Raw genomic sequence first — 26015 nt, 5'->3', positions numbered from 1 at the left:
TCGACCAACAATACCTCGTCTACCCTTAAGGCTTTCAATAAAACGAGAAAATATCATCATGTTTTCATTTTTCGGCAGTAGGCCTATTAAAATATTTCATTTACCAATCCATTTTTTTTAAAATAGAAACACTGGTACAGGTTTACTGCCAGAAATGAGAGTGACATGTAACTGTAGAATTAAAGACTAAAATCTGAATGATGGAATTATTTCCATTTTATTGTTCATTAGTAGCCTAAATATTCTTCAAGATTGCAATGTTGAGAGCCCTTGTTCATCAGATTTGGAGTCTTTTTTCATCGCGATTTTGTTATGGGATTTTAAGGGGATTTATCCTGAAACAATCTGGCAACTCCATCTTCTGGCTTCACGATTCGCGATCAGGTGAGTGTGGCAAGAAAGAGTTGCCAAAATTGTTACGAAATTGTGAAGTTTTTTGGAGTGTTTTTCACATGCAAATAAATTTACATGTTAGATAAGAGCTTAAGGAAATAGATGTCAAAATTTCATGTGAATTGCTTGTATTTTCAATACATTTTTTTTTACTTTTTAAAAACGCACATGGTTAGCTCACACGCATTGCCATTGGCATTGCACAGTCCACGCACGCAGTGCACGTGCAGAATTTTGCTTTGGAATTTATTTCATATGACTTTATTATATGCATGTTATGTAGCCCTTTAAAATGATTGAACATCTGCAAATTGGAATCATTGTTGTTAAAGTACACTTATCTGAGGAAAGAAGTAATGCTTCCTTAGTTCCTTCAGTTTGTTCCATTTCTGTTTTTTTAATTCTGCATGCCATACTATGCATATTTCTAGCCCGAAACATCATGGCCCAAGTTGTTCCTTCCTCACCATAGGGCCATGAATGCTGTACGTACGTAGAAACGGGGCTCCGTGAACTCACGTCGCGGTAGATGTCGTCACACTGACGGCATCTATTATAGGAAGAATTCAAAACATGGCGACGATAATAAATAGTCACACTCACAAGTCTGGTCTTTTACATCCTCAAATGCACCAAATATGTTTTGTTTAAGTCTCATCTTCACGTGAGGAATGGTAGGAAGTGGTATTTATGAGAAAAAGTGGTATTTTATGTGTACCCTGGACTAGTCCTGCCAGCAAGACCTCAGTCTTTATCATAAACATAATGACATCTACGGACCTGAAGTCTTGCAGCGGTACATACACTGTACGTTTAAGAAATCCAAACTTCAAGCATCAAGAAATATACCTTGTATTTGTCAGTTTTACCTCAGAGATGCTGTAGACCCTCTCTACACAGTGTAGAAACATCACACAAGTAGAATGCTGCTCAATATGATAAATCCATATCATGAAAATCAAGACATTTTTCAGAGCAATATTTTGACCACTTTTGCACTAAGTAAATTACTCCCATGAAGATTGCAGGGTTTGCCAACTCAGGAAATTTTGAATTCACCCAAAAGATGAGATCAATGTAGATCAATCACCTCAACTTTGTGAGTATAGACTAGTACAGTTGGATTAAAATCATCCAGGCACGCCCAAACCCTGGTACAATGGGATTAAAATCATCAGGGCATGCCCAAACTGTCCTTGAGAGAGTTCCTCAGCTACATCCTTAGAACCCAAAAGGAGGCCACATATTGTGATGTTTCTTATTTGTGGAATAGATAAGAATAGAGTGCGCTGTAACTCTAGGTACGACGAGTTACAGTTACTAGGCAGTTCAGGCAATATTTAAAACAGTGATGAAATGTTGCATAATGGACATTATTGGATAGAACATAAATTCAGCATGAAAATGCTTTTTGAATTTTTCAAAAAGGCCAACCGGTTTTCGAGCTATGGCTTGTTTTGTCGGGATAACTTGGCAAAAAATTTGAACGTTTTAGGAACCTATTTCTTATTATAGTCTTTGTTTTGGCATGGCACCATCATAATTTCATTAAGAAATTGTTTTTCTATAATAATTTTACAATTATCTTCTTTAAGCTATCCCACATTTGTTTTCATAAGAAAATAAGTTGTACCAAATTTTGATCAATTATTTTGAGGAAATAGTCGCTAATTTGCATAATTAGTAATTTAATTAACAATTTTAATTAATTTTTGCAGTGGGAATTGTGATTTTGATCAATTAATAAATGAAATGTTGCTTTAAAGTGACTGACACACAAAGAAATCATCAAAGTATCAAAAACATTTAGAAAATGTGATTAAATTCATTAAAAGGTCTAAAATTGCATTAATAATAGTGTTCAGTGAGCATGAAAACTGGCAACACTGTACGTTGGTTTTCCTCATATGAAGCCCAAATTTCCTTGAAGTAAAGGGTTTTCTTTGATTATTGGAGCCTTGCTGCAGGGGAATTTCTTTGAAACTGTGGATTTAGAACAACTTTATAGGCATGTATATTGATACTAACATGCATAAATATTGCTTGCAACCATCATTATAAAAATTCAGTCCTAAATTTTCAAGAAACTAACTTTCCAACCACTACGCCGATTTTGACGCAGGTTGATACAGTTATTCATCTTGACATACTCTACTTGGAAAATCAATTGCTTTCAGCACAAAACCAGACTATAGTACCAATAACAGAGCATTTATAGAACTATGCACTCACTATATGGCAACACTGGTTTCCATGTTTACTGTGCCATGCTCACTGTGCAATCAGTGGATGACCTTGTCAACGAATTCAGTGAGCACACTGAACTACCTACAGTTACTGGAACTAACCCTGGACCAGATAGTAGGTATGCTAGGTGAATTCAAATTTGCCATCAAACTGCATCATTTTACATATCAAATTAAAGCCCTTGAGTAAAGAAAGCCAAAACTGAAAACATTTTTGTCATAGCACTTTCTGTAACAAAGTTACATCTTGTCGAAGATTGACTTTCATCAAAAAGATTCTGCTAGCAAAATTCCCCAAAACAGCATTTAGGGGTGTTTCTAGATCTTGGTCTCATGGCGATAGCAGGTTTTTTTAATGGAACTGCTATCAAAATCCCTCTAAAATTCCATGTGCGACTTGATTATCCCCATAAAAAATCATATTTGGGTCAAGTGAAGTATAGAAAACATATTTAATGTAGGTTTCCTTCACCGACCTGTTCTCGAAAAAAATTCAAATTTCTATGTAAATATGCATTGTGTTTGGGCCCCGGTCTAGGCGAATTTTGCTGACCAGCAAATGTGTACATCCATATCAAAACGATGCACTTGTCGGCTGCTACATGTGTCTCATTTCACATAATAACTAGGAATAATATCAGCCTCCTCTCCAAAGTGGAGGTCACTTCAAATCATCCCAAGTCACATGGTTTAGGAATACATAGATCATTCCTAATATAATTTGACTTGGGGATGATTTGAAGTGACCTACACTTGATATGAGTCTGGTATTTACTCCTAGCTATTTTGTGAAATGAGACACATGTAGCAGCCGACAAGTGCATCGTTTTGATATGGATGTACACAAATGTGTTAACTAAGGTTTGCCTGGGATACCTACAGAGGCTCAGGAGTCTCAGACCTTCGTACGGAGAAGGCCAGTGGAAATCGTAGTGTCGGAGGTGTGAGTACCTCGGGCTACCATATTTCATGATTTTGACTTCACCGAAGATTCACAAAACTTCACACCAATATCAGCGAACAAAAAATGATATAAACAATCATTCCTACCAAGAACACTGTCACTAATTGATGTGAATTATCAATAAACTACCAGTACCCAAAGAAATCACCATCATAGAAGAGAAAAGTTCAAAGCAGCAGTTGATAAACTTTTCAACATCAATTCAAAGAAGAATAGCAAAAAATAGCAATATACGCCGCTCATTACTTGCATGCGGCTTAACCTGCTTGAGTGACTCCTAATGAAAAGGGGTGTTAGGCAGTATTCATTGATAAGAAGTCAAGACAAGACGAGCGCCAGTTTGAGTTAAACGCTGAACATTGCGTTACGGGCATAAACGTGATGAGTAAATGGTGTATTTGACCATTGATGGATCTATCTACCAACATTGGCATTGCCAATGTCATTGGATCTAGCGATCATGATGACGTGGATGATACTCGATCGAGAACTTGAATTTGCACAAGAGTTACGCATTCGAGGCTAGAGTACAGGGTCAGGGTTGTCACATTTTCATGTTTTTTGCAACAGGTGTTATTTTATATTCTGTTGAAATTTGCAGTACCGTAGTTCATGAGTTATTTTGATGAGTCAACTATCTTTTGACTTTATTGAGATTGAAGCAAAGATTGCTTATTTTGAACAATTCCAAAAATTTGTTGAAGTGCAATTTTGGCAACATTTTTGATGCGATCGCCCGTCATGATAAGCTGCGTTTCCGTGAACTTCAATACAGTATCATACTTCAGTAAATCCGACTAGATTTTGAATGCAATTTTGTTTGTAGCCTAAATTGGGAAGCTTATCGGTCATGTCGGTGAGCAAATTTGTGGCTAGACTTTTCGAGCATTCGAGCAAACTGACCAGGGTTCGATTTAGAGGGGTTTTACATGCACAGATGCATGTAACAAATTAACAATAGTTCTGTGCATGTAAAATTTTACCTGCTGTGTGCATGCAAAATTTTGTGATATTCAGCCCATATTCAGGGAAAACTGCAGTATTAACTTCATTGTAACTGAATTGTGAGTCATGCAACAATATTCATAATTCAGTACAAAATATATTTTTATTATTTTTGATATTGGTTTTTGCAAATAAATGATTTTAAGTGAAGCGAATCTGGCTTAAAATGTCGCATTATTTGCCGCAGCATAATTGGTGTGTAAATCTCCATTTTGTTGAATGTTGTTTTTCATTGCCAATCATGCAATGCGCAGCCATGTGCACTTTTTTATGGTAGTTTTTCAAAATGTGTGTATGTGATGTTTAGGCCTACAGGTGGAAACCAGCACTGCCCACCTAGCATATGACTGAGCAATGATGAGTCAACTTGTCTCGTTCGTATGACATCTGATTACAAACTAATTATCTAGCTGAGCTCATTGGCAAGATGCTGATTGTTGGACATGCGTTTTCTCATATTGGGGTTGACCTGTAAAGCTTGGTACTTACTCTTATAATATAGTTATGCGGTTAATGGAACAAATACAGCAATTTTAAGTGGCCTTCCCTTGATTAATAGTTTGGCATTTTCTTTTGTTTTGTTCCAGGTAGGACCAGGTTGACTGGATCATGTAAATGATAGATGAAGCAAGCAAGCCAGGTACGGTAACTGAAGTTTTGATGCAATTCGAATTTCCAAAATGTCCACTTTCAAGGTGCGGTGGAATAATGCAGGTTCTGCAGGTTCAACTCAAATCATTGCACATCCTTGATTTCAGGCCTTATGATTTGTGAGTTTTCAGTCATTGCACAAGACAAAATGATGAATATGAAACATTACAGACCTGTACTGAAAGAACATTGATGATTCATGTTTCTGATTGTTTTGTTGTTAAAATTACATTGTAAGATTGAGGCACTTTTGTACTCGTTTGACGAGGGAATAAAGATCATGTGTGTATGCACAGCATATTTATATAGTCATCCTTATTTTTGTTTTACCTCCAGGTGAAGTGGTGAAGATTTGAAATGATTTCTAGGCTGACCTGAAAGCAGTATTGGTAAGTAGTATTAAATTACCAGTTATGTCGTGTTATGAAATATAAAATGTGTGTCTTATTTTCAGCCCAAAAAACAAGTTGCTATGATGACACTCTCAGCTCGCTTAGAGTTCCTAGAACACTGAAGAATCATTTGTTCCCTATTAGATTTGTCTGAGCAACACCAGAAAATTCACTCTTTTAAAAACATGAAGTTTAGAAAAAATATTAGATGCAAAGTTTAACACATAAACTGATTTTTGCGCCTTTTCTCACAGGCTAGGAATAGCACTCAAGCAGAAGACATTTAGGATGAAGAAAGTAAGCATCCTTCAGCTGATACAAGTTATGGTAAGTTGTTTCACTATTGTACTCCCAATCCCATACAGTCTAGTGTTGCAATTCCTTGCAGAGCAAATTTATTTATCAAAGTGTTTTAGCAACAAAAAAAGTATGATTAAAGATGTAAATTTGTCAACACTGGACTGAGTTCAATACATTTAGAAGATCTTCACACTCTTCTACTTGAAGTCTGTTAGCTGGCTGATCTGTATTAGCTGTTCTGGCTTTGTTACTATGATGATTCTCTTTGCTTGGAGTCACAGACATTGAAGATAGAAAGTTCCCTATTAATCTGAGTAACAAATGGCTGCTGCAGGAAAAAATAAGTAAAACGGTCTTATAAAGCAATTCTGGTTAAAATAAATGATTTCTGACGTGTGATGTTGCACCATGTTTATATATTACAGAAGTAATGTATTGACACAATTTGATGCATTATCTTACAGATGTAGCTGTCTATGAAGTTTAGAGAAACAGGCAGGGAACAGGGATGAAGGAAGTTGATATCCTTTAGCTGATACAAGTCATGGTAAGTCTTTTCACAATTGTACTCTCATCCAGCCTGATGTTGCAATTCCTTGCATAGCAAATTTACACTTAAAGTAAAGTAATGTGTATTGAGCAAAAAACAGTATGTAAACTAAGTAAATTTTGTTAACACTGGATTGAGTTCTGTTCAAGATCTTATCACTTGTGTACTTGTTTGTAGTCTGTTAGGTGACTGCTCTAGAGCAGCTCTATATTGGCTTTGTTACAATGATGATTCTCTTAGCTTGGAGTCACAGACATTGAAGATAGAAAGTTCCCTATTAATCTGAGTAACAATTGCCTGTGCCAGGAAAAAATAAATAAATTTGCACCATGTTTGTAAATTACATAAGCAGGGTATTGACAATTGATGTATTTTCTTTCAGGTGTAGCTGTTTATGAAGTTTAGAGAAACTGGAAGTTGTGAAGTTTCGATGGACAAGTTAAGGTAAGTGTGTATGACTTGCAAGCTTCTGAAAAAAAATTAACAAGAAACTTAAAAAAAGCATGTTGCTATGATGACACTCTCAGCTCGCTTAGAGTTCGTAGAACACTGAAGAATCATTTGTTCCCTATTAGATTTGTCTGAGCAACACCAGAAAATTCATACTTATAATCTTACAAAACCAAAAAGTAATGCAAATTGCAAAGTGTATAATAACACAGTGTGATTTTCTCCCTTCACTCGCAGGCTTGGAACAGCATGAATGAGGAAAGTTAGCAACTGTGGTAAGTTGTTTCACATTTTCTACTCCCATGATTTTCTACTCTCTGATTGTGTAATTCCTTGAACATCAACCTTGCACAACATTAGAAATAAAAATATGTATAATTGAGCAAAAACAGTGTGGTAAGACTTAAATTTTGTTAAACGCTGGATTGAGTTACAATTGCATTATCAGGATCAAATCATTTATCATTTGTCCTTGGGCATGAAAACCTCTTTGTATCATTGGCCCCTGAACATGTTTAAGGCAAAACCTCTTATGCAACCTCTTGGCAGTTTTATTTTAAACATGTTCAAGGCCCATAAGTACATTTCTTTTCCTGCCCAACGACAATTAGCTGTTCTGGCTTTGTTACAATGATGATTCTCTTAGCTTGGAGTCACAGACATTGAAGATAGAAAGTTCCCTATTAATCTGAGTAACAGTTGCCGCCAGGAAGAAATTGACAAAATTGTATCAAGCAATTCTTGTCAAAATGATATGGAAGTATACAAACTTTTGCCAATTATATTATGAATTCTATAACAGGTACATCTGTTTTCTGAAGAATCAAAAAAATGGAAAGTTTCTGATGGATGGATGGACAAGTTGAGGTATGTGTTTGACTTGTTACACTTCTATTGTTAATTACAATTATTCTAAATCTAAAGATCATGTACTTACATTATGATGGGTTCTTATTAATGGATTTACATTGATTCAATCGAAGAAGTATTCAAGATTCAAGAAAAACACCAGCCTTTAATTTATTTGCAGTATGATATTCTGTACAAGTTGCTAGAATTTATGTTACTCTACCAGGTGGAAGAGAAAAAATACGGAAAAGAAGGAAAAGAATTTGCTATTATAAAATGGGTGGAAGTAAATGTTCAACAAACAGTATATTGCAATGATGTTACACCTAGCTCGCTTAGAGTTCCAAAAGAACGATGAAGAATCTTTGTTCCCTATTATCTTTTATCTGAGCAATAACTGTTTTTTTTGTTGATCAAACGTATCCAGGCCTAAGAGGCTATGAATTTTTAAATTTAGCGTTTATTAACAGTTTTTAATATTTAATTTATTACACAGGATCAGACTGTTTTGATCATGTCGTAAGGCATTGCTGACAGGATCCAAGGTAATTATGAAAGTAATTGTATAGTGTCGTTGGCCCCTAAACATGTTTAAAACAAACTGCCAACAGGTTACATAGGAGGTTTTGCTTTAAACATGTTTAGGGGCCAATGACACATAGGAGGTTTTCCTTACCCAACGACGATAGTAACTTGAGATGTTACAATGATGATCCACTCAGCTCGCTTAGAGTTCTCTGAACGCTGAAGAATCATTGTGTTCCCTATATCATGCTATCTGAGTAACACTCAAGTCGTGCAGACCTAAATTTGTCACTTTAAACTAATAATAATAATAATAATAATAATACGACTCTTATATAGCGCTTTACACCGAAGTCCCTTAGCGCTTAAACATGAATAAACAAATAACAAACAATACCTACACAATACAACCTATAAACAATTTATGCATGTGATATAAATGAACAAAGTAAAACATGAGATAAATCAATTGTCACAAAATGCTAGAGTAAACAAATGTGTTTTTAAGGAAGATTTAAAATGACAACTTGTTTTCAGGTAATGGGTGAGAGTATAAGTATGTTATGCCTGTTGCTTGCTTATACCCTTGAAGTGGTTTAATAGTAGGCCTACAGATTCAATTCTATTGTAACTGTCTCTTGTAGAAGATTGCTGAATAAACCTACATGAAATGTGCATGACAAGAAAAGAAATTACAGTGCCAAATCTCACAACTTATGACGTAGCTGAATCCTAGCACGAGTACATGCACTGCATCTTTTTGGGCAAAAAAGAAATAAGTGGAAGTGGTATTGGATGTTTTAGTTATAGCTATTGTGATCTTAGTTTTAACAAACATTGCTTTTGTTGATTTCAGGTTGGCTATGTCCTGTGTTATCTCGCAGTTACACAATAGATGTCTGATAAGTTTTTGAAGGTGAGTCTGGGAATCTTTTGTTTTATGGACTCTTGAACTTTTGCTCTGTAAATGTTATGTGGAGTACTTATGTATGAGGCAAGTCACTGTATCTCCCTTGTCCCCACTCCACCCAGGTGTAACATGTGGAGCTGTTAGTGGTAGTCAACTGGCGCCGTTGTTGTTGGCAGCCACATGGTGTGACATACTGTAAAACAACTTAATTTTGCGAGGTATTTAATTTCGCGAGGACTTTCGATTATTGAAGCATAATTATTAAAAAATTGCACAATGCCACCTGTGATGAACTAAAACTAAATGACAAGCATATGTCGGATTATTGATGAAGAGAAATGGTTTTTGTTCTGAGGGGCATCATCAATCTTTTCAACAGAATGAAATGACCATATTTAGGATATCTAGTTTCATTGAAAAAAAAATCTTATATGAATTTTATATTTTGTTCACAGCTGGTTGCTTCATGAAGTGTGGTAACCAAGAATCAACAGTCAAATGTAAGTTAGCTCTTATTCAAACCTTAATGGCCGTTATGTTCCAGTTATATATGTATTTCCACAAAAAGTAAATTCGGATGGGGGAGCAAAAATTGGCAAACCTTTCCCAAAAATTACCAATTTTTGCCCGAATTATGGCCATTTTCATCCTAAATAGTGAATATTCTGTGGTTTTTAGGGGGGTGGGGTGGAGGGAATGGCCCCCTGGGAGTGCCTTTTTGAAATGCTCCAACATCCTATGATGAACTAAAACTAAATGACAAGCATATGTCAGAATATTTATTGACGAGAAATGGTTTTAGATCTGAGGTGCCATCAACCTTTACAAGTGGTATTGATATGGTCACAAGTGTTATTTCATACTTCTGGGTTTTAATAAGTCATTTTATACTTTGTTCACAGCTGGCTGCTTCATTGGATCTGTTAGCAACAAAGAATCCACACATAAGGTGCGTAGTCAACTGTTAATGAACCAAATATTCAATTACAGATACAACCAAATATTTTATTCAAACAAGAAATCACAGCTGTTTTAAATGCTGCTGGAGCTGTCAGGGCCAAGTTTGCCAATGCATTTCAATGTTAAAATTCCAATGGGAATTTACTTTTGATTCTCCCAGAGATTCTTGTACAGGCAATATTCTAGTTGAAAAGAATTGCATATAGTCTGTCTCGCTTGTCTCAAGTTGAGAGTAGTGCCATGTTGGATTTCGCAGTGGCAATTTCGAATGGCATGCGCTAACCTAAAAAAATAAATCTCCGCTCTCCCCGTGGTTCATCTGGTGGGCGGGGCAGATATCCATGATAAAAGACCTCGTTTACAGGCGGTTCCGATCAGGGTAACGCCCGATTGTCGGCTACACTTGCCTGTCCTGTAAAAATACCCCGACCAGCTATCTACGGCGACCCCCTTCGTTCACCAAGTCACTTGTACCTGGCCGAAGTATCATCAGCGTTATCTCCTAGATTTCAGCTGTTAATGCCTAGATATGCCCGACATAAAAAAAAAAAAAAAAAAATATCCTAATTTTCGTAGGCGTGAGACAAGACACAGTATAGCAGGATGTTTGTGTGAATCAAATGGAATCAAATCAAAAGTTAATTCTGGTAAATTAGCCACCATGTACTCTGTGAGAATCAAATGATTCTGGCGAGATACCATTTGCAAGACTTTGATTTGATTTGTTTCATTGCTTGCATTGTGCAATGAATTCTAATCATACATTGTCATCTTGCTTTATAGACAGATTCAAGTCAACCAAATTAAACCTTGCTAGTAAGTTGCTGCCATGTTGATGCACTTAACACTATTATGGGATCTGGAAATAACTTGATACCAAAGATTGCATGCCAGTTGCCAATATTGGTTTTTGTACCAGTTTATCTCTTAATACTTCCATAATTGATGTGTTCTTACAATGATGATTATCACCGCCCCAGTCTGATGACTATGACTGATTGGTATATCTGATGAGAATACAAGATATGTAAAAAATCGCCCCCACTGTTAAAGTATAAAATAAATGACCACATTATGATATTCATTATTTTCAGCATTTGGTAGATAACAATTTGAGCTGTGAAAATTGAGTCAAAAGGTAAGTCTAAATCCCACTCTATTCTTATCAACTTAGATTTTCGCCAGTTAAAGGAGCATTTCATGATCCACAGCCTCATCCCCCACTTTTCCCAAAAAAAGTTGAGATTTTTACACCACTGGATACCTCTGGTTACATAATGTTTATGTACCAAATATTTCTTGCAGATTAATCCGTTTAGCAAAAATATCGCCAAAGTTGAATTTCGTACTGGTGCACCAGAACGAAATTACAACGGTGGCCTATGGAGCTGTAATACACATAATCATGCATAACTCGCAAACGCAAAATCGGAATCAACTGAAATTTTGGAAATAAGCTTTTTTTGTGGATATCTACTGAAAAATGTCATAAGAGGATGCTAGGATCACGAAATCCTCCTTTAATAAGACAGTCCTTGATTGTCCTCAACTTCATTTGTATTGAGTTTGTATTTGTCAAGGAGCTTTAACAAAGAATTGGGAAAATGATGATGATGATAATGATGATGATGATGAAGATGATGATGATGAATTAAACAAAAGACAAGCATATGTCTGAAACTTATTGAAGATAAATTGTTTATTCTGAATCATTTGGTAAACAAATCTTTACCAAACTTTATTTCTGAATTCTGTAATAAGTGTTTCATTATGATTAGTAAAATCTGATTTCCTCCCCTTGTTTTTACAGAATTGAGGGCAGACACTGCAGATCAGGCAGCATGACAGAACTTTAAGGTAAGTTGACTGACCTCTGTTGATTTGGAACTACCTGTAATCTGTTGGTACAATGTATTTGGTATGCATTTGAAACCCACAACAAAACTAAACGCATCAAAAGAGAAGTTCACAGTGTCCTGTAATACATAGCTGTCGGCCGCTTTCTGCAGGAAAAAAGAGACCATACTGATTTTGGCATATCAACGTTATGTTATTCATGACTATCTTGAAACCTCGACTGTGCACTCTTCGCGTAAGTTTTGAGAGTTCATCTATTTTAAACATTAATTGCTTCATAAAAGAATGGTAAAATATGGATGTGGAAAACAACATGGAAACGGCCCACTTACACTCAACGTGCTTGAACAGTAAACCATGCAGTGAACATTGCATTGGGTGCTATGGAAATGGACCCAATGCTTGCAGCATAATAGTATTAACAGTTTTATAGAATGTTCTTGTCTTTTTTGGAATTGCTTGGATGCCAGGGTATTGCATGCTAGTTGCCAATAAAGAGTGATGTTTGTACCAGAATCTCTTATTATTTCCATAATCGATGTGTTCTTGCAATGATGATTATCACCGCCCCAGTCTGATGACTATGACTGATTGGTATTTCTGATGAGAATACAAGAAATGTAAAAAATTAGCCCCTCTGTTAAAGTATTTAATAATTACCGCATGTTGATCTTTTTTTTTCAGCATTTGGAAATTGTCAAATTGAGCTGTGAGAGTTGAGAGTCAAAGGTAAGTCTAAATCCCACTCTATTCTGATCAAATCAGTTTTTTGCAAGTTAATCGGACAGTCCTTGATTGTCCTCAACATAATTTGTATTGAGTTAGTATCAAAGAACTTGTATTTTTTATAACAAAGAATTGGGAAAATAATGATGATGATGAATTAAACAAAAGACAAGCATATGTCTGAAACCTATTGAAGATAAATTGTTTATTCTGAATCATTTAGTGGTCAAATCTTTATCAAACTTCATTTCTGACTGAAACAAGTGTTTTTCTATGATTACTAACATCTTGATTCCCTTCCATTGTTTTTCCAGAGTTGAAAGCAGACACTGCAGATCAGGCAACGTGACAGAACTTTGTTAAGGTAAGGTGACTGATGGCCTGATAAATTAGAACTACATGTAGTCTCGCTGTTTGTCCGGCACGCTTTCTACAGTGTGGGGGTTGGGAATTCCGAATATGGGTATAAAGGGTGGGGGTTAAAATGTTGCCAATAAAGCGTGGGTTTTGTACCAGTTTATCTCTTATTACTTCCATAATCGATGTGTTCTTGCAATGATGATTATCACCGCCCCAGTCTGATGACTATGACTGATTGGTATTTCTGATGAGAATACAAGAAATGTGAAAAACTGCCCTCACTGTTAAGTATTTAAAAGATAACCGCATGTTGATCATCTTTATTTTCAGCATTTGGAAATTGACAAGTTGAGCTGTGAAAATTGCATCAAAGGTAAGTCTAAATCCCACTCAATTCTGATCAAATCAGTTTTTTGCGAGTTAATCGGACAGTCCTTGATTGTCATTGTAATTTGTATTGAGTAACAAGAATTAAGAAAATAATGATGATGATGAATTAAACAAAAGACAAGCATATGTCTGAAACCTATTGAAGATAAATTGTTTATTCTGAATCATTTGGTAAACAAATCTTTACCAAACTTCATTTCTGACTGAAACAAGTGTTTCGCTATGATTAGTAAAATCTTGATTCCCTCCCCTTGTTTTTCCAGAGTTGAAAGCAGACACTGCAGATCAGGCAGCGTGACAGGATTTTGTTAAGGTAAGGTGATGGATGGCCTGATGAATTAGAACTACCTGTAGTCTGGTGGTAATTGGTATGAGTTTAAAACCAGAGTTCAAAAACTAAAGCAATGCCTCAAAGGAGAAGTTCACAGTGTCGTATAATAGTACATAGCGGTCGGCCGGTTTCTGCTGGAAAAAGACAATACAGATTTAGGCATGGCAAACCCCGACACTGTTCCATAATTGATGTGTTCTTACAATGATGATTATCACCGCCCCAGTCTGATTACTATGACTGATTGGTATATCTGATGAGAATACAAGATATGTAAAAATTGCCACCACTGTAAAATTACTTAGAAATAACCATTATTCTGATCATCTTTATTTTCAGCATTTGAAAAATGATAATTTGAGCTGTGAAAATTGCATCAAAGGTGAGTCTAAATCCCACTCTATTCTGATCAAATTAAGACTTGTACGAGTTAAATGGACAGTCCTTTGTCCTCAACATAACTTCTATTGAGTTGTATTGTCAAGGAACTTGTATAACAAATAATTGGGAAAATAATGATGATGATGATGAATTAAAAAGACTATATCTGCTAACGTAATCGATGTGTTCTTGCAATGATGATTATCACCGCCCCAGTCTGATGACTATGACTGATTGGTATATCTGATGAGAATACAATGAGTGTACACAATTGCCCTCGTTGTTTTTAATAAATAAATAAAGTATTTAATAAATAACCGCATTCTGATCCATTTTTATTTTCAGCATTTGGAAGATGACAATTTGAGCTGTAAAAATTGAGTCGAAGGTAAGAGCAAATAACGCTCGATTCTGATCAAAGTAGATTTGTGCGAGTTAATTGGACAGTCCTTGAATGTCCTCAACATAATTTGTATTGAGTTTGTATGGTCAAGGAGCTTGTATAACAAAGAATTAAGGAAAATAATGATGATGATGAATTAAACAAAAGACAAGCATATGTCTGAAACCTACTGAGGATAAATTGTTTATTCTGAACCATTAAGTAAACAATACTTAACCAAGCTTAATGAGTGCTTCTATGATTAATAAAATCTTGTTCTCCCTGTAATTATCATTTATCCAGAGTCCAAGAGAGCAGGCACTACAAATCAGGCAGCATGGCAGAACTTTTTTAAGGTAAGATGATTGATGCTCTGATGATTTAGAATCATATGCGCCACCTTTGATCACACTTGAAAAACATACCAGACTTTCTTTGCGTCGACACACACAATTTAACACTGCCTGGAGGAAACCAAATGGCCCATAGGTTCACAGTATTCCAGAGTATTATGGGATACTGTTGATATCCCTTCTAATATGCCAGTTGCCAACAAAGTGGGGCTTTTTTTTACAAGTTTGTCTTATTCTATAATTAATGTGTTCTTGCAATGATGATTATCACCGCCCCAGTCTGATGACTATGACTGATTGGTATATCTGATAAGAATACAAGATATGTAAAATAGCCCTTACAGTAAAATTATTTGAGAAAATAACTGCATTCTGATCATCTTTATTTTTCAGTATTTGGAAAGTGACTGTTTGAGCTGTGGAAATTGAGTCAAAAGGTAAGTCTAAATCCCACTCTAATATCATGTAATTAGAATTGTGCAAGTTATTCAGATCAGATAGTCCTTGATTCTGCTCAACATAATTTGATTTTTTATTGAATTTGATTACCCGTAGCCCACAAACACCAAATTTATTGGAGCAAATCTGACATCGGATATGGATTCTCTCCAAATCCAAAAGTTTTTTTTAGTTGAAGAGTGACTGAGTGCGATTCTTGACAAAACTATTTTGATTAAAGTGGAAAGCACAAGTTATCCTGTGATGATTTTCACCGCCCCAGTCTGATTTCCATGACTGATTGGTATTTCTGAGGATTGCACACGTATCTGACACATTGTTTAGCTTTAAAATTGCGCTTATCCCATCTTTTGAATATCTTAAAACTTGTCATCAGCATAAGGTTAGGTATCGCATATCACAAAAATGATGGTGCCAAAAAAATGGTATATCATGTTGATTACTTGATACTCGTTGTGCACCAATAGAAATGTACAATTTCCATCAATTGGCTTAAAAGGAATCTAAAACATCATTTTTACCACCCAAATATCGGTGTCCTCAAATGAATCTTTTTCAGAACTTACTTGAGTACTTCGCAACTTGAATGTTCTCATTTTACGATGTAGTGATTTCTTGTCAAGATATGAGGCTGATCAAAAACGTATACCCTCGGCCCGAGAATTTTTGCTTTCCCTTTGCTCACATGCTAAACCAGTTGAAGTATGAAGGCACTTGCTATGTTTTTGCATTCTGATTATAGGTTAATAACTGCGCATTAGTTATTTGGAGGGCATTGTGAAAAATCTAAACATTTTGCCTTTGGAACCGAGGGATATTCCGAGGTCCAAAGCAAAATGTTTAGATTTTTCACAATGCCTGACATATAACTGATGCAAAGTTATTAACCGAATTCATAACCGTCATTTTTAACTCATCACGCAACATCAAGATTTTATTCTCTGAAATTTGTTGAAATAAACAATTTTTATCAAAACTTATATTTTGCCCTTCCAAAAAGTCGAACAGGCTAAAATGGACTTGCCAATTACAGCACTGCGCAATCACGCCATGTGCAAATATGGTAGTTGCATGTGCGCGTGAAGTGTTCCTGCGCAACAGATGCGCACACGCGGAAGTCATTGTACCGCGTAAGCATACGCGGAGGTCATTGATGGATATCAATAACCTCCGCGCCGGTACACCGCAGTGTGCGTAAATGTAATGACCAATTTGATTGGGACACACATATGGCGTGATACGCGGAGGTTATGAATATTGAATAGTACAGGTCTGCAAAAGTGATCCTAATTCTTATCATTACGCTTTACATTTACACAGAAATGACACCTAGCTTAATGCTTCAGACCAGAACTTGGATGAGCTGCCTTCCAGACCTGAATGCCAATCTGTAAAGCAGGTAAGCAAGATATTGACTTTGCACTTGTGTGAAAGCAAACATTTCACCTCGGAAGAATGATGGGAGCACAAGATTTTGCATCCTGCATATCACTATGTAATTATAGATGTTTGTAATGGTGCTACTACAAGCCAACATCTTGTTTTCTATGCATGCAGGGACTGCCTTTTGAACATTAGAAACGAGCTGTAGAATGCTCTTCTGGTCTCAAGATGAGCTTAAGAAAAGCTTTTTTCACCTGTGGCCATTAAAGCATAAAGAATTTAACGAGTCATTTAGAGTAGCTATTGCAATTATGCAACTTAAGAAGAGATGTAGAGGAGTGATTGCTCTCCTCTCAAAAGGCAGTCCCTGTGCATGATGGTACTAAATTAAGCACTAACAAGTATGAAGAAGCAAAATTAGGCAAACTTTATTTGCAACATGATTCTGCTTCTCATAGTTTTGTTGAGTAATTGTCCTATTACATGTATGTACAACAATGTAGCCCACAGAAATTCAATCATAGGTTCTTCTGAACTTAGTGTTTCTTGAAAAGCATAATGATTTTGGGTTTATGGCCGACATTTTTTGATTGCAAAGCATACATTATCCTGTGATGATTTTCACCGCCCCAGTCTGATTACCATGACTGATTGGTATTTCTGAGGATGTATGTCTGACATGAAAATTTGTGCTTGCTTTTCCTGTTTTACTAAAGCATATCTGAAAATTTAGGTGACCATATTATCAAACAAAGATGATAATTGTTCCGACTTGGGGATGATTTGAAGTGACCTCCACTTACGATGAGTCTGGTAATCCTAGCTATTATGTAAAAAGAGACACATGTAGCAGCTGACAAGTGCATCGTTTTGATATGGATGTACACATTTTTTTATGAAAATTAACTGATCTGCCATTTAAACATGCAGTGGTTTCTCTTGCAAGATAGTGGGTCATAACAAACAACATTAGTATACAAATATTGACTGCTATGAGGGGCACAGTTAAAATTATAGGCCCTCGGTGATGTCAAAACCATGACTATGCCCGAAGCGAAGCTGAGGGCATATTCATGGTTTTGACATCACCGAGGGCCTATAATTTTAAACTGTGCCCGAATATTAAGCAGTCAATATTTGTTTTATATACCGAATAATATAGATTCTTCTCATTTGATTGGTTAAAAGATTTCCTGACTGACAAGGCCTACAAGCTTTTAACTGCATAGGCCTTTAGGCTTAAATGCACACAGCATGACAGTGCATGCAAGAGCAAGGGTGCAGAATTTGGACCGATATCTACCGATGTCATAATCTAAAACAACCCTACCGTTTCTGTGCTAACATCACACACTGCCGAGTCTCCAGGTCGTAGTAATTTGTCTAAAAAGTGACATTTGGCAGGTATAAATCCTTGACATGTAACATTTTGTAAACAATCACTGCACTCACTACGGCGGCCGATGAAAGATCGACGTCAAGCAAGGAGAGGTCAAATTCATTGCGAACTGTGACCGCTATAGTCTCAACACTCGTAATCAACGCCGGCCGTATAGTGGGTGCGCAATGTATCTGAGCGATCTGTGTATTCGGGTTGCGAATATCCAATTATTTTCGGGCATAGAATCAACTGTGCCCGGGGCACAGTTGTTGTATGACGTCATCTTGATAGAAAAATGGGGCACAGCTATTTTAATGACTCCACTTTTAACCAATCCGATGAGAGGAATCTATATATGAGGTATATAATACCCTATATTGTCTGAGAGTGCTTTCCCTTATTGTAAGAGTAATAATAAAGTAGGTAATTGGTTAATCATAACTGATGTTATTTCTGTTTATATGTACACAGAATAGTACAGAGCTTGATCTCTTGATACGTTACCAGACTGGAATACCAATCTGAAATCCAGGTAAGCAAGATGCAGTTGCAAACAACAACAACAACAAAATACACCCAGGAAGAACAACAAAAGCACATTTGGAACTGGGCATCACAAGGTGTTTGTAATACAGGTTGTATCAAAATGACCGGTACCTACAAGACTGCCACATCACATCAAAGTGCAACATCGGATTCACCTAATTTGTAGATAAATGTTGTGAAAGGATGTTGTGAAAGGATGTAAACTCTAAATTCGGTATGAGCCAATGTTGCATTTGGAGGCAACAGGCTTGTCAGTAAACATGAAAACTGATTGGTACCAATCATTTTGATACAACCTGTACATCATGTGGGTCTTGAAAATGCTCATAAGATAAGAATTTTTAGAATATTGCTCTTGACTGGGCTTGGGCCAGGTTTCTGACTTCTCAAAGTTGGCAGTTATGTTAAAATATTATGTGCGAGATTTTTTCCATAGAATTGTCCTTGCTTGTTCGTAAGATAGTTGGGATAAAAAAGATATTGTTAGTGGTGAGGTGGAAAACTACTCGAGTTGACATGTAATGATGATAATTATCACAGACCTGTACTGAAAGAATACAGTGATGAATAGATTATCTGAATGTGTTCAAGTAGTATAATTCCCAACATGGTGGAAGGAAAGCTGGGGGGGGTGTTTGATACCGACAAGAAAAATTTAACGAATGGGGGAATGTAAGGAATAAGTTTCTTTGTGGCTCAGCATGTTGCAATGCAATATGGAGTTAAGATTTGTCTTTTACTTGAATGACGACTTACAACTCTTAACTAACAAAAATAGAAGTGTTTATCTTCTGGAAGAGGTTCATTTGGATAGTTCCGATGTTCAGTTGGTAGTTGGAAGTTATATAAAACACATCCATGTACAAAGTACTGGCTTTTATGGAGACGCGGCGTTTCAAAACCTGCTTATCTGGTTTCTTATTCATGAGTGATGATGACTTGATCCAGCAGCACTGGTGGTGTTTCTAATGTAGTGTTTCTAGAATTGTTCTAGGGCATTTGATCCATAACAATTCTTAAAACACCACATCTTCTAGAAATGCCACCATTACTGCTGGATCAAGTCATCACTTGTGACTAAGAATCCAGACAAGTAGGTTTCGAAACATCAAGTTTGTTATCTTTTTGTGTGTTTTCCAACACAAAATGAAGGATCAATTATTACAGATTATTATTATAAATAATTTGATATTATGTGATTTGTGGTGTTTATAAGGAAAAACAGTAAATGAAGGAAGAAATGAAGCTGGACTTACTTAAATTGATGTTATTTTTCATAAACAGAGATGGAGAAACCAAAGCGTCCCCGAGTTGAATTGACTGTTGCACAGAAGCAAGAAATATGCCGTTACTACCAGAAAAACCCTACCAAAACCATTAGACAGCTTAAAGAACATTTCTCACAGTGCTTTGGCCTAGCAATTGGTCTTTCAACAGTTGGAACCATTGTGAGTCGGGCAGAACATTGGAATTCTATTGATTTCCCAGACAATGTGCGGAGAACACCGAGCACCAAATTTGCCAAAATGGAGAGAGACCTCTTTGACTGGATATGCAAACGAGATGTCGCTGCGACAGATGAACAAATTCTGGACAAGGCAGCTGAACTCGTGCAAGAGGACCAGAACATAGCTGAAGAGTGGAACAAGTTACGAGGGTGGATTACCAGTTACAAGAGGAGATTCAACCTTGTGGTAGTGCAGGAAGAAAGCCAAGAAGGTGAGAAAAGATATCGCCCTGGAAAGATGCCAGAGGAAAGAGAGGCAATCTATAAGGTACAGTGCACAAGGAAGGGACGATGGCCCATTCAATATTCCCCGCCACAGGGTCCAATGCACAAGCCCAATACAAGATCCATTATATATGATGCCGCTATAGAGAACATATTACAAGATGCTGATGATACGTCGGACATTGATGATGATGATGGGTTAGAAGCACCATGTGAGGACACGCCTGTGAGTGTGGCTAGCCCAAGCAGGTCAAGTACTACCTCAATTACTGTAAAAAGGGAAGGTCAAATTAGAACTAGAAGTTCTGCTCGCAAAAGGACAGCAACTATCAGTGCAAATTCCGTCGAACAGGAAGTTGTCATTGAGAACATACTCGGGAATGAGCGACTGAATACCATTGAAGACCCGCAAACCCACAACGGCGTTCTACAGACATCGGCTACAGAGGTATTCCCAGTGCTGATTCACAGTAACGTTGCAGCTGAGCCAGCAGTGACGGTATCAAGTGCCCAGAGTGCAATGAAAACATTACTGACATATTTTGAACAGAATCCTAATACTTCAATTGAAGATCATAATCGCTTGCATGCTGTGGATGCTAAATTGAAATGGTTAGCTGCTAAAGAGGCAGTGAGCAATTTAAAAACGTATTTAAGTACAGACAGAAAATACCAAAAAGATATGGCAAATTTGACAGATTTGGACAAAAAGTTGGAGGGGAAAAATCCGAAGTAGCAGGCTACATAATCAGGGCTGCAAATTCAGCAAGAATCAATTGATTTTCATAACGATTCTCTGTAACTTAATTTGCTAGAATCAAAATTGATTCTCCTCCATTCATGCATGTGCATACATGCGCAGTAAGTTAACTTGATTCTCACAAGATGAGTTTGTGAGAATCGATTTTGATTCACATAAAGTTCACTGAAATTGCACCCCTGCATGATCCATTGGGACTTGGGAATAATCAGCACAGGGTTGTAAAGTTTGAGATGGATTTTGTAAGTGGTTAAGTGGGATTGTTAAATGTCAGCAAGAAAATTTCAGCAGTATCTGGTTCTTGGTAGTTTCACCTGTGCATTCCAAATTCTTATTCCAGTGAAATCCTGTAAAAAATTGAATGGTTACAATTGGAGACCACTGACTCATGTTTGTGTGTCAGTCACAAAGGAAACTAGAGTCTATCTCATCTCAAGTTGAGAGTAACCTCATGTTGGATTTTACAGTGGCCGCTTTGAATCGTGCACACTGACCTAATCCCTTGGTGCGTACGCACACACGCAAGGGTGATATATCCATACGCTGGCAACACAACCATGAAAAGCACCAATTCAAATCTGTTGCTGGAAAATCCAACATGACATTACTTTCAACTTCAGAGAAGACATACTATAGTGTATTTACTTGCTATTATTATGCACCATGTGCCTACGCTATTTTGACATTCTTTTCAACTGATGTTGATGTTATTTAAAGTTTGCCAAAACAAAATGTATTGAGATAACTTCGCTATGCATAATCTTGGGTAAACTGAATTGAGAAGCTTGCATATGGGCTATTCCAGTTGCAATCCATCTATTCCTTATGGAAAACATGACCTTCATCTCCTAAGATGGAGTGAATTTCAATGTTGCTGAAGTGAAAGTGCAACTCCATTTGAAATCTACATCCCTGTGTGAGAGATTAAGGTCATGTCTTCCATAGGGGGTGTATATGGATTTCAAATGGAATAGCGCAATAGCCACACAATGGAAGGACAGATGTGAACTGCTACCACCACATGAGTGTTAAGTCGCAAGTTGTTAGTTTCAAGATATCCTGGGTTTCCTGGCTGCAGAGTTTTTTCACAGTGCACCGGTACATGGCGGTAGTATGTCCTTCGTGAATGGCTCCCATTCACAAATGACATACAGACATGTTATTGGCTTGAACTTGTTGAACAGGTGGATGTGAAATACAGAACACCAAACACAGCAGTAGCCAGGACGTCTAAAACTACCAACTTGCGACTTTTCGCTCATCATGTGGAAATGAGAGTTTTTTAACTATTATAAACTGACCAGTATTTGTAGTCCTACTAATTCATGACATATTGGATGCCTATGGGAAAGTTAGCCCATATGTGACGTGTCATGTCAAAAGGAGACACTTTTGGGCAGGTTATCAATGTTGAGGTTTTTGCATATCTTAAATATAGAGATATCTCGCTCCACAACGCCGCCTTCCCCAATAAAATCGGACATTCCTAAGCAGAGATATTGAGTTCGTAAGTTATGGTATTATAAAATTGGAAATTGAGATATTGGCCTTTAAAAATATTATTGACAATGTTGAGAGTAGGAATTACCTTGAAAAAAGTTTCAAAAAATACAAGCAAGATACCAGTTATAGTCCGGGCTGAAACTATCAGACAATATTTTAAACATTAATAACGTCACAAATTCGCAACAAACCCAAACTGCAAAAAAATCACCTCCAGGCAGACTTTTGGCTATTTCTCCATTTACAATCCTGCCCAAAAGTGTCTCCTTTTGACATGACACGTCACATATTTGCAAGACTATCCATGCCTTCAAGGTGAAATAAACTACTCATGTTACTATTTTACTATGGTCCTGCCTGCTGTCTACCGTTTTTCAAGGAAAGATTTACAATGTTGGGGTGTAAGAATAGAAAGTGGGTAGAAATAATGAGAAGAGACCAACCAGGACTCGAGGAGGTACTTTTGTAATATGAAATGCCATGATCAGACCTGAGACTTTGCTCTTTTTTAGCGGATTTCAGCTTTTTATGTTGATCAAATTTGTGACCATCCATCACGAAGTGGTAGTAAAGTTGGCTCTTTTTGAAAGAATTAACTTTCAGCTTCAAAATGACACCTCAACCAGCTTCATCGAACATCTGGAAGTGAAGTTATAGTTCATCAAAGGTCAAATTCCTAGCATATTCAACATAGAAATCCAATTACTGTTTTTGATTGTATCTCAAAATGGAAAATACCGACTTTACGACCAGTTTGTGGTGGATGGGCACATTTACGCATTTTTTCCCAGCCCAAATTGAGCCATTTTACGCTGTTTTCAGCTTTTTTAGCATTTTTCACTAAGGTTAGTTTCAGGTCTACATGATACACATGTTATTGTATTTAATATTTGTATTGTTTTGTATAATTATAATATGGGTATTGAAGGTACATGCAAGGTGTTTTTTTTGCTACTTGGGGTAGTGGTCAAGCATGGATTGCTTTAATATGCCACCTGTGCTGATATTTTTAGGGCACTTTTTATTCCATATGCCCACCAGTTGCACTTGAGCGAGAGGGATGTTCAGGTATAATGGGCCTTGTGAGTTGATGCAGCAACAACCCTGTCACTTACTTCACTGCTCTGAAGTTGCTGGTGGGGATATTGAATGAATGAGATAAAATAACAGATTTGCCTCAATTGTATAATGCACTGGCCAGGTTTTGTTTGAGGAGAGCTAGAGTGATTGCTCCCGCATCACTCTCCCGCATCACTCCTGAAATAAAGCCGAGGAGAGCTTTTTATTGCTCGCCTACATTGGTGTAACAATAATAACCACATATACAGTACATTAAAATGCTCTCCTAGTACTCTCCTGTAGCACTCAAGGAGAGCAATTAAAAGCTCCTCTGCAAATTTCAAACGTCAAAGCCTTCACTGCCATTGTGAGATGCCACTTTCCAGGGTTTTGCCTGAATTTGTTTTTTCCTCCCCAAGTCTTATGTTTTTCAAAGTTGGTATATTCTGAGGCTTGAAATTGTGTACTATTTTGTATCAGTTAAAGGTTTTTTGAGTGGCACTAAGTGTCATCTTTATTGAACTTAACAACACGATGGTGACAAGACTAGGTGACCATAATACTTTGCACAGCATGCACCACGTGTGAAATTTTCAGTTTTGTGCTTTAAATCATAATGTATGATCTTATGAAACTGGTTTGTTGTTTTTGGTATATTTTGAATGTTTGTACATGTCCCAACTTGCACCAGGTGACAATTATACCCAGTCACATGCACAGTGCACCATGTGTGAATTGTTCCATTTTGTGCTGTAAGTCGTAATGTATAATCTGACATCCACATCAAAAAGAAGCACTTGTCGGCTGCTACACATGTCTCTTTTTACATAAAATTAATAGCTGTGAATAAATACCAGACTCATTTCAAGTCGCATGGTTTAGGAATGTACTCTGTATTCCTAAACCATGTGACTTCGGAATGATTAGAAGCAGGGGTCGCGCTAAGTTGCGTTCTTGCGCGCCACGCGCATTTTTTTAAGTTTTCTATTCATTTTGCATACCAGTTCGGGGGTTTTCATGCGCGCAGAAAAATGAAAACATGTGAAAGAAAAATAAAAGCTTCGATCTCCAATATTTACGACCTGTCCAGAAATTATGTAACATAAAATGCAATAACATAAATGTTGATGTGAAGTCGCCGTAACATTGTAACATAATTTAAAAATAAAAATAAAATACACACCTCCAGCGTAATTTAACACAGATTGTGATATTGTATAGAATCACTGATGAGTTTTATTGCAGTACTGAATGACGACACGTACGTGAGTTGGTAATTTCAATTCTAGGGATCGGTAAGGAATGCTTCAAGGGTGGTGTGTAGAGATATGCCAGCGGTGAAATACGAGGCCGTAGAAGGAAAAGGTGACAAAAATTTGCCCTTGAATTATGTTTTATAGTCAAAATACTCCAGTAATTCAATAAATATCATGATATTTGGCCTAAACTTGAACTCATTAGCAATGAAATGTCATTTTTTATTGAGTAAATCATGGCTTTTTCACTCGTCACATGTGACTTGCAATGCTGTTGAATTCTGCACTTTGCCAAAGTTGAACTGCATTTTATGGAATTCGGCGAACTTTTATGGCATAAAGCAACACTTTTATAGCAAGTACACTGCGTGGGAACTTTCTTTAAAAGCCAGATAGTTGGTTAGGGAGTGATCGTTATTTACGACAGGGGGGTAATGGGCGTTTTGAGGGGGGAATCCGAATTTTTTTTTGGGTCTTGAGCCTGAGGGGGGAACACAAAATTTTTCGTTGAACCAGGAGGGGGAACGCGAAATTTTTTGTCGATATTTTTTCCAAAGCGCCCATTACCCCCTGCCGTAAATAACGATCGGTCCCTTACATGACATTGCCTTAATAGCGAGAATCGCGGCGTGAAAGGGAGATCGCGTTTTTGCCAGGCCATAAACTATTTACACATAACCAAAATCACAAAATCTGATACTGATATATTGAAACGGGCATTCAATACTTGACTAGAGAACCCCTCATTTTAGGATTTGAGCGCATATTTTTAACACTTTCAGGGGGTTCAGGGGTTCTGAGAACCCCTGGATTTAAAACCTAGTGCTACCCCTGATTAGAAGTGATCTACACTTAAGATGAGTCTGGTACTTATTCTTAGCTAATATAGAGGAACTTGATGATGTTGCTGATTGTTGGCCCATGGTTTGGTTTACTAAATAAAACAGATGGCAACATTTTG

The 26015-nt window shown here is 36.9% G+C and overlaps 1 protein-coding gene and 9 non-coding genes across 12 annotated transcripts; all 10 read left to right on the top strand.

Moving 5' to 3' along the window:
• The first annotated feature begins 367 nt into the window (after positions 1-367).
• Positions 368-26015, top strand: LOC140136230 (uncharacterized). 3 transcript variants are annotated; one of them, XM_072157952.1, is made up of 25 exons: positions 368-384; positions 5196-5248; positions 5596-5648; positions 5906-5978; positions 6416-6498; positions 6884-6945; positions 7189-7226; positions 7754-7818; positions 8297-8345; positions 9182-9241; positions 9691-9735; positions 10138-10184; positions 11290-11333; positions 12006-12052; positions 12737-12781; positions 13093-13142; positions 13469-13511; positions 13792-13841; positions 14199-14241; positions 14586-14628; positions 14926-14978; positions 15369-15412; positions 16755-16833; positions 18670-18730; positions 20029-26015. In XM_072157952.1, exon 25 carries the CDS (start codon positions 20031-20033, stop codon positions 21210-21212), a length of 1182 nt encoding a protein of 393 aa, XP_072014053.1. In that variant the 5' UTR covers positions 368-384; positions 5196-5248; positions 5596-5648; positions 5906-5978; positions 6416-6498; positions 6884-6945; positions 7189-7226; positions 7754-7818; positions 8297-8345; positions 9182-9241; positions 9691-9735; positions 10138-10184; positions 11290-11333; positions 12006-12052; positions 12737-12781; positions 13093-13142; positions 13469-13511; positions 13792-13841; positions 14199-14241; positions 14586-14628; positions 14926-14978; positions 15369-15412; positions 16755-16833; positions 18670-18730; positions 20029-20030; the 3' UTR covers positions 21213-26015. The 3 variants fall into 3 exon arrangements, with proteins under 3 accessions (XP_072014053.1, XP_072014055.1, XP_072014054.1); XM_072157953.1 differs by lacking the exon at positions 368-384 and having other exon boundaries at positions 5179-5248; XM_072157954.1 differs by lacking the exons at positions 13469-13511; positions 13792-13841.
• On the top strand, positions 11148-11210 carry LOC140136674 (small nucleolar RNA SNORD31). The gene has a single exon (XR_011856735.1). It is a non-coding gene; the product is annotated as a small nucleolar RNA SNORD31 (small nucleolar RNA).
• On the top strand, positions 11834-11907 carry LOC140136667 (small nucleolar RNA SNORD27). Its single transcript, XR_011856727.1, has one exon. It is a non-coding gene; the product is annotated as a small nucleolar RNA SNORD27 (small nucleolar RNA).
• Positions 12597-12662, top strand: LOC140136672 (small nucleolar RNA SNORD31). The gene has a single exon (XR_011856733.1). It is a non-coding gene; the product is annotated as a small nucleolar RNA SNORD31 (small nucleolar RNA).
• On the top strand, positions 13327-13392 carry LOC140136671 (small nucleolar RNA SNORD31). Its single transcript, XR_011856732.1, has one exon. It is a non-coding gene; the product is annotated as a small nucleolar RNA SNORD31 (small nucleolar RNA).
• Positions 14058-14120, top strand: LOC140136670 (small nucleolar RNA SNORD31). Its single transcript, XR_011856731.1, has one exon. It is a non-coding gene; the product is annotated as a small nucleolar RNA SNORD31 (small nucleolar RNA).
• On the top strand, positions 14428-14493 carry LOC140136677 (small nucleolar RNA SNORD31). The gene has a single exon (XR_011856737.1). It is a non-coding gene; the product is annotated as a small nucleolar RNA SNORD31 (small nucleolar RNA).
• On the top strand, positions 15226-15291 carry LOC140136673 (small nucleolar RNA SNORD31). Its single transcript, XR_011856734.1, has one exon. It is a non-coding gene; the product is annotated as a small nucleolar RNA SNORD31 (small nucleolar RNA).
• LOC140136668 (small nucleolar RNA SNORD31) lies at positions 15668-15733 on the top strand. Its single transcript, XR_011856728.1, has one exon. It is a non-coding gene; the product is annotated as a small nucleolar RNA SNORD31 (small nucleolar RNA).
• On the top strand, positions 17422-17487 carry LOC140136669 (small nucleolar RNA SNORD31). The gene has a single exon (XR_011856729.1). It is a non-coding gene; the product is annotated as a small nucleolar RNA SNORD31 (small nucleolar RNA).

Source organism: Amphiura filiformis, chromosome 16 (genome assembly GCF_039555335.1).
Source record: "Amphiura filiformis chromosome 16, Afil_fr2py, whole genome shotgun sequence".
NCBI classification, from domain to species: Eukaryota; Metazoa; Echinodermata; class Ophiuroidea; order Amphilepidida; family Amphiuridae; genus Amphiura; species Amphiura filiformis.
Note: the sequence above shows the minus strand (reverse complement) of the source record. Positions and strands in the feature narration are given on the sequence as shown.

Bases quoted from the DNA above. Each gene is read 5' to 3' on its own strand.
- LOC140136230 (XM_072157954.1), top strand. From the start codon at position 20,031: ATGGAGAAACCAAAGCGTCCCCGAGTTGAATTGACTGTTGCACAGAAG.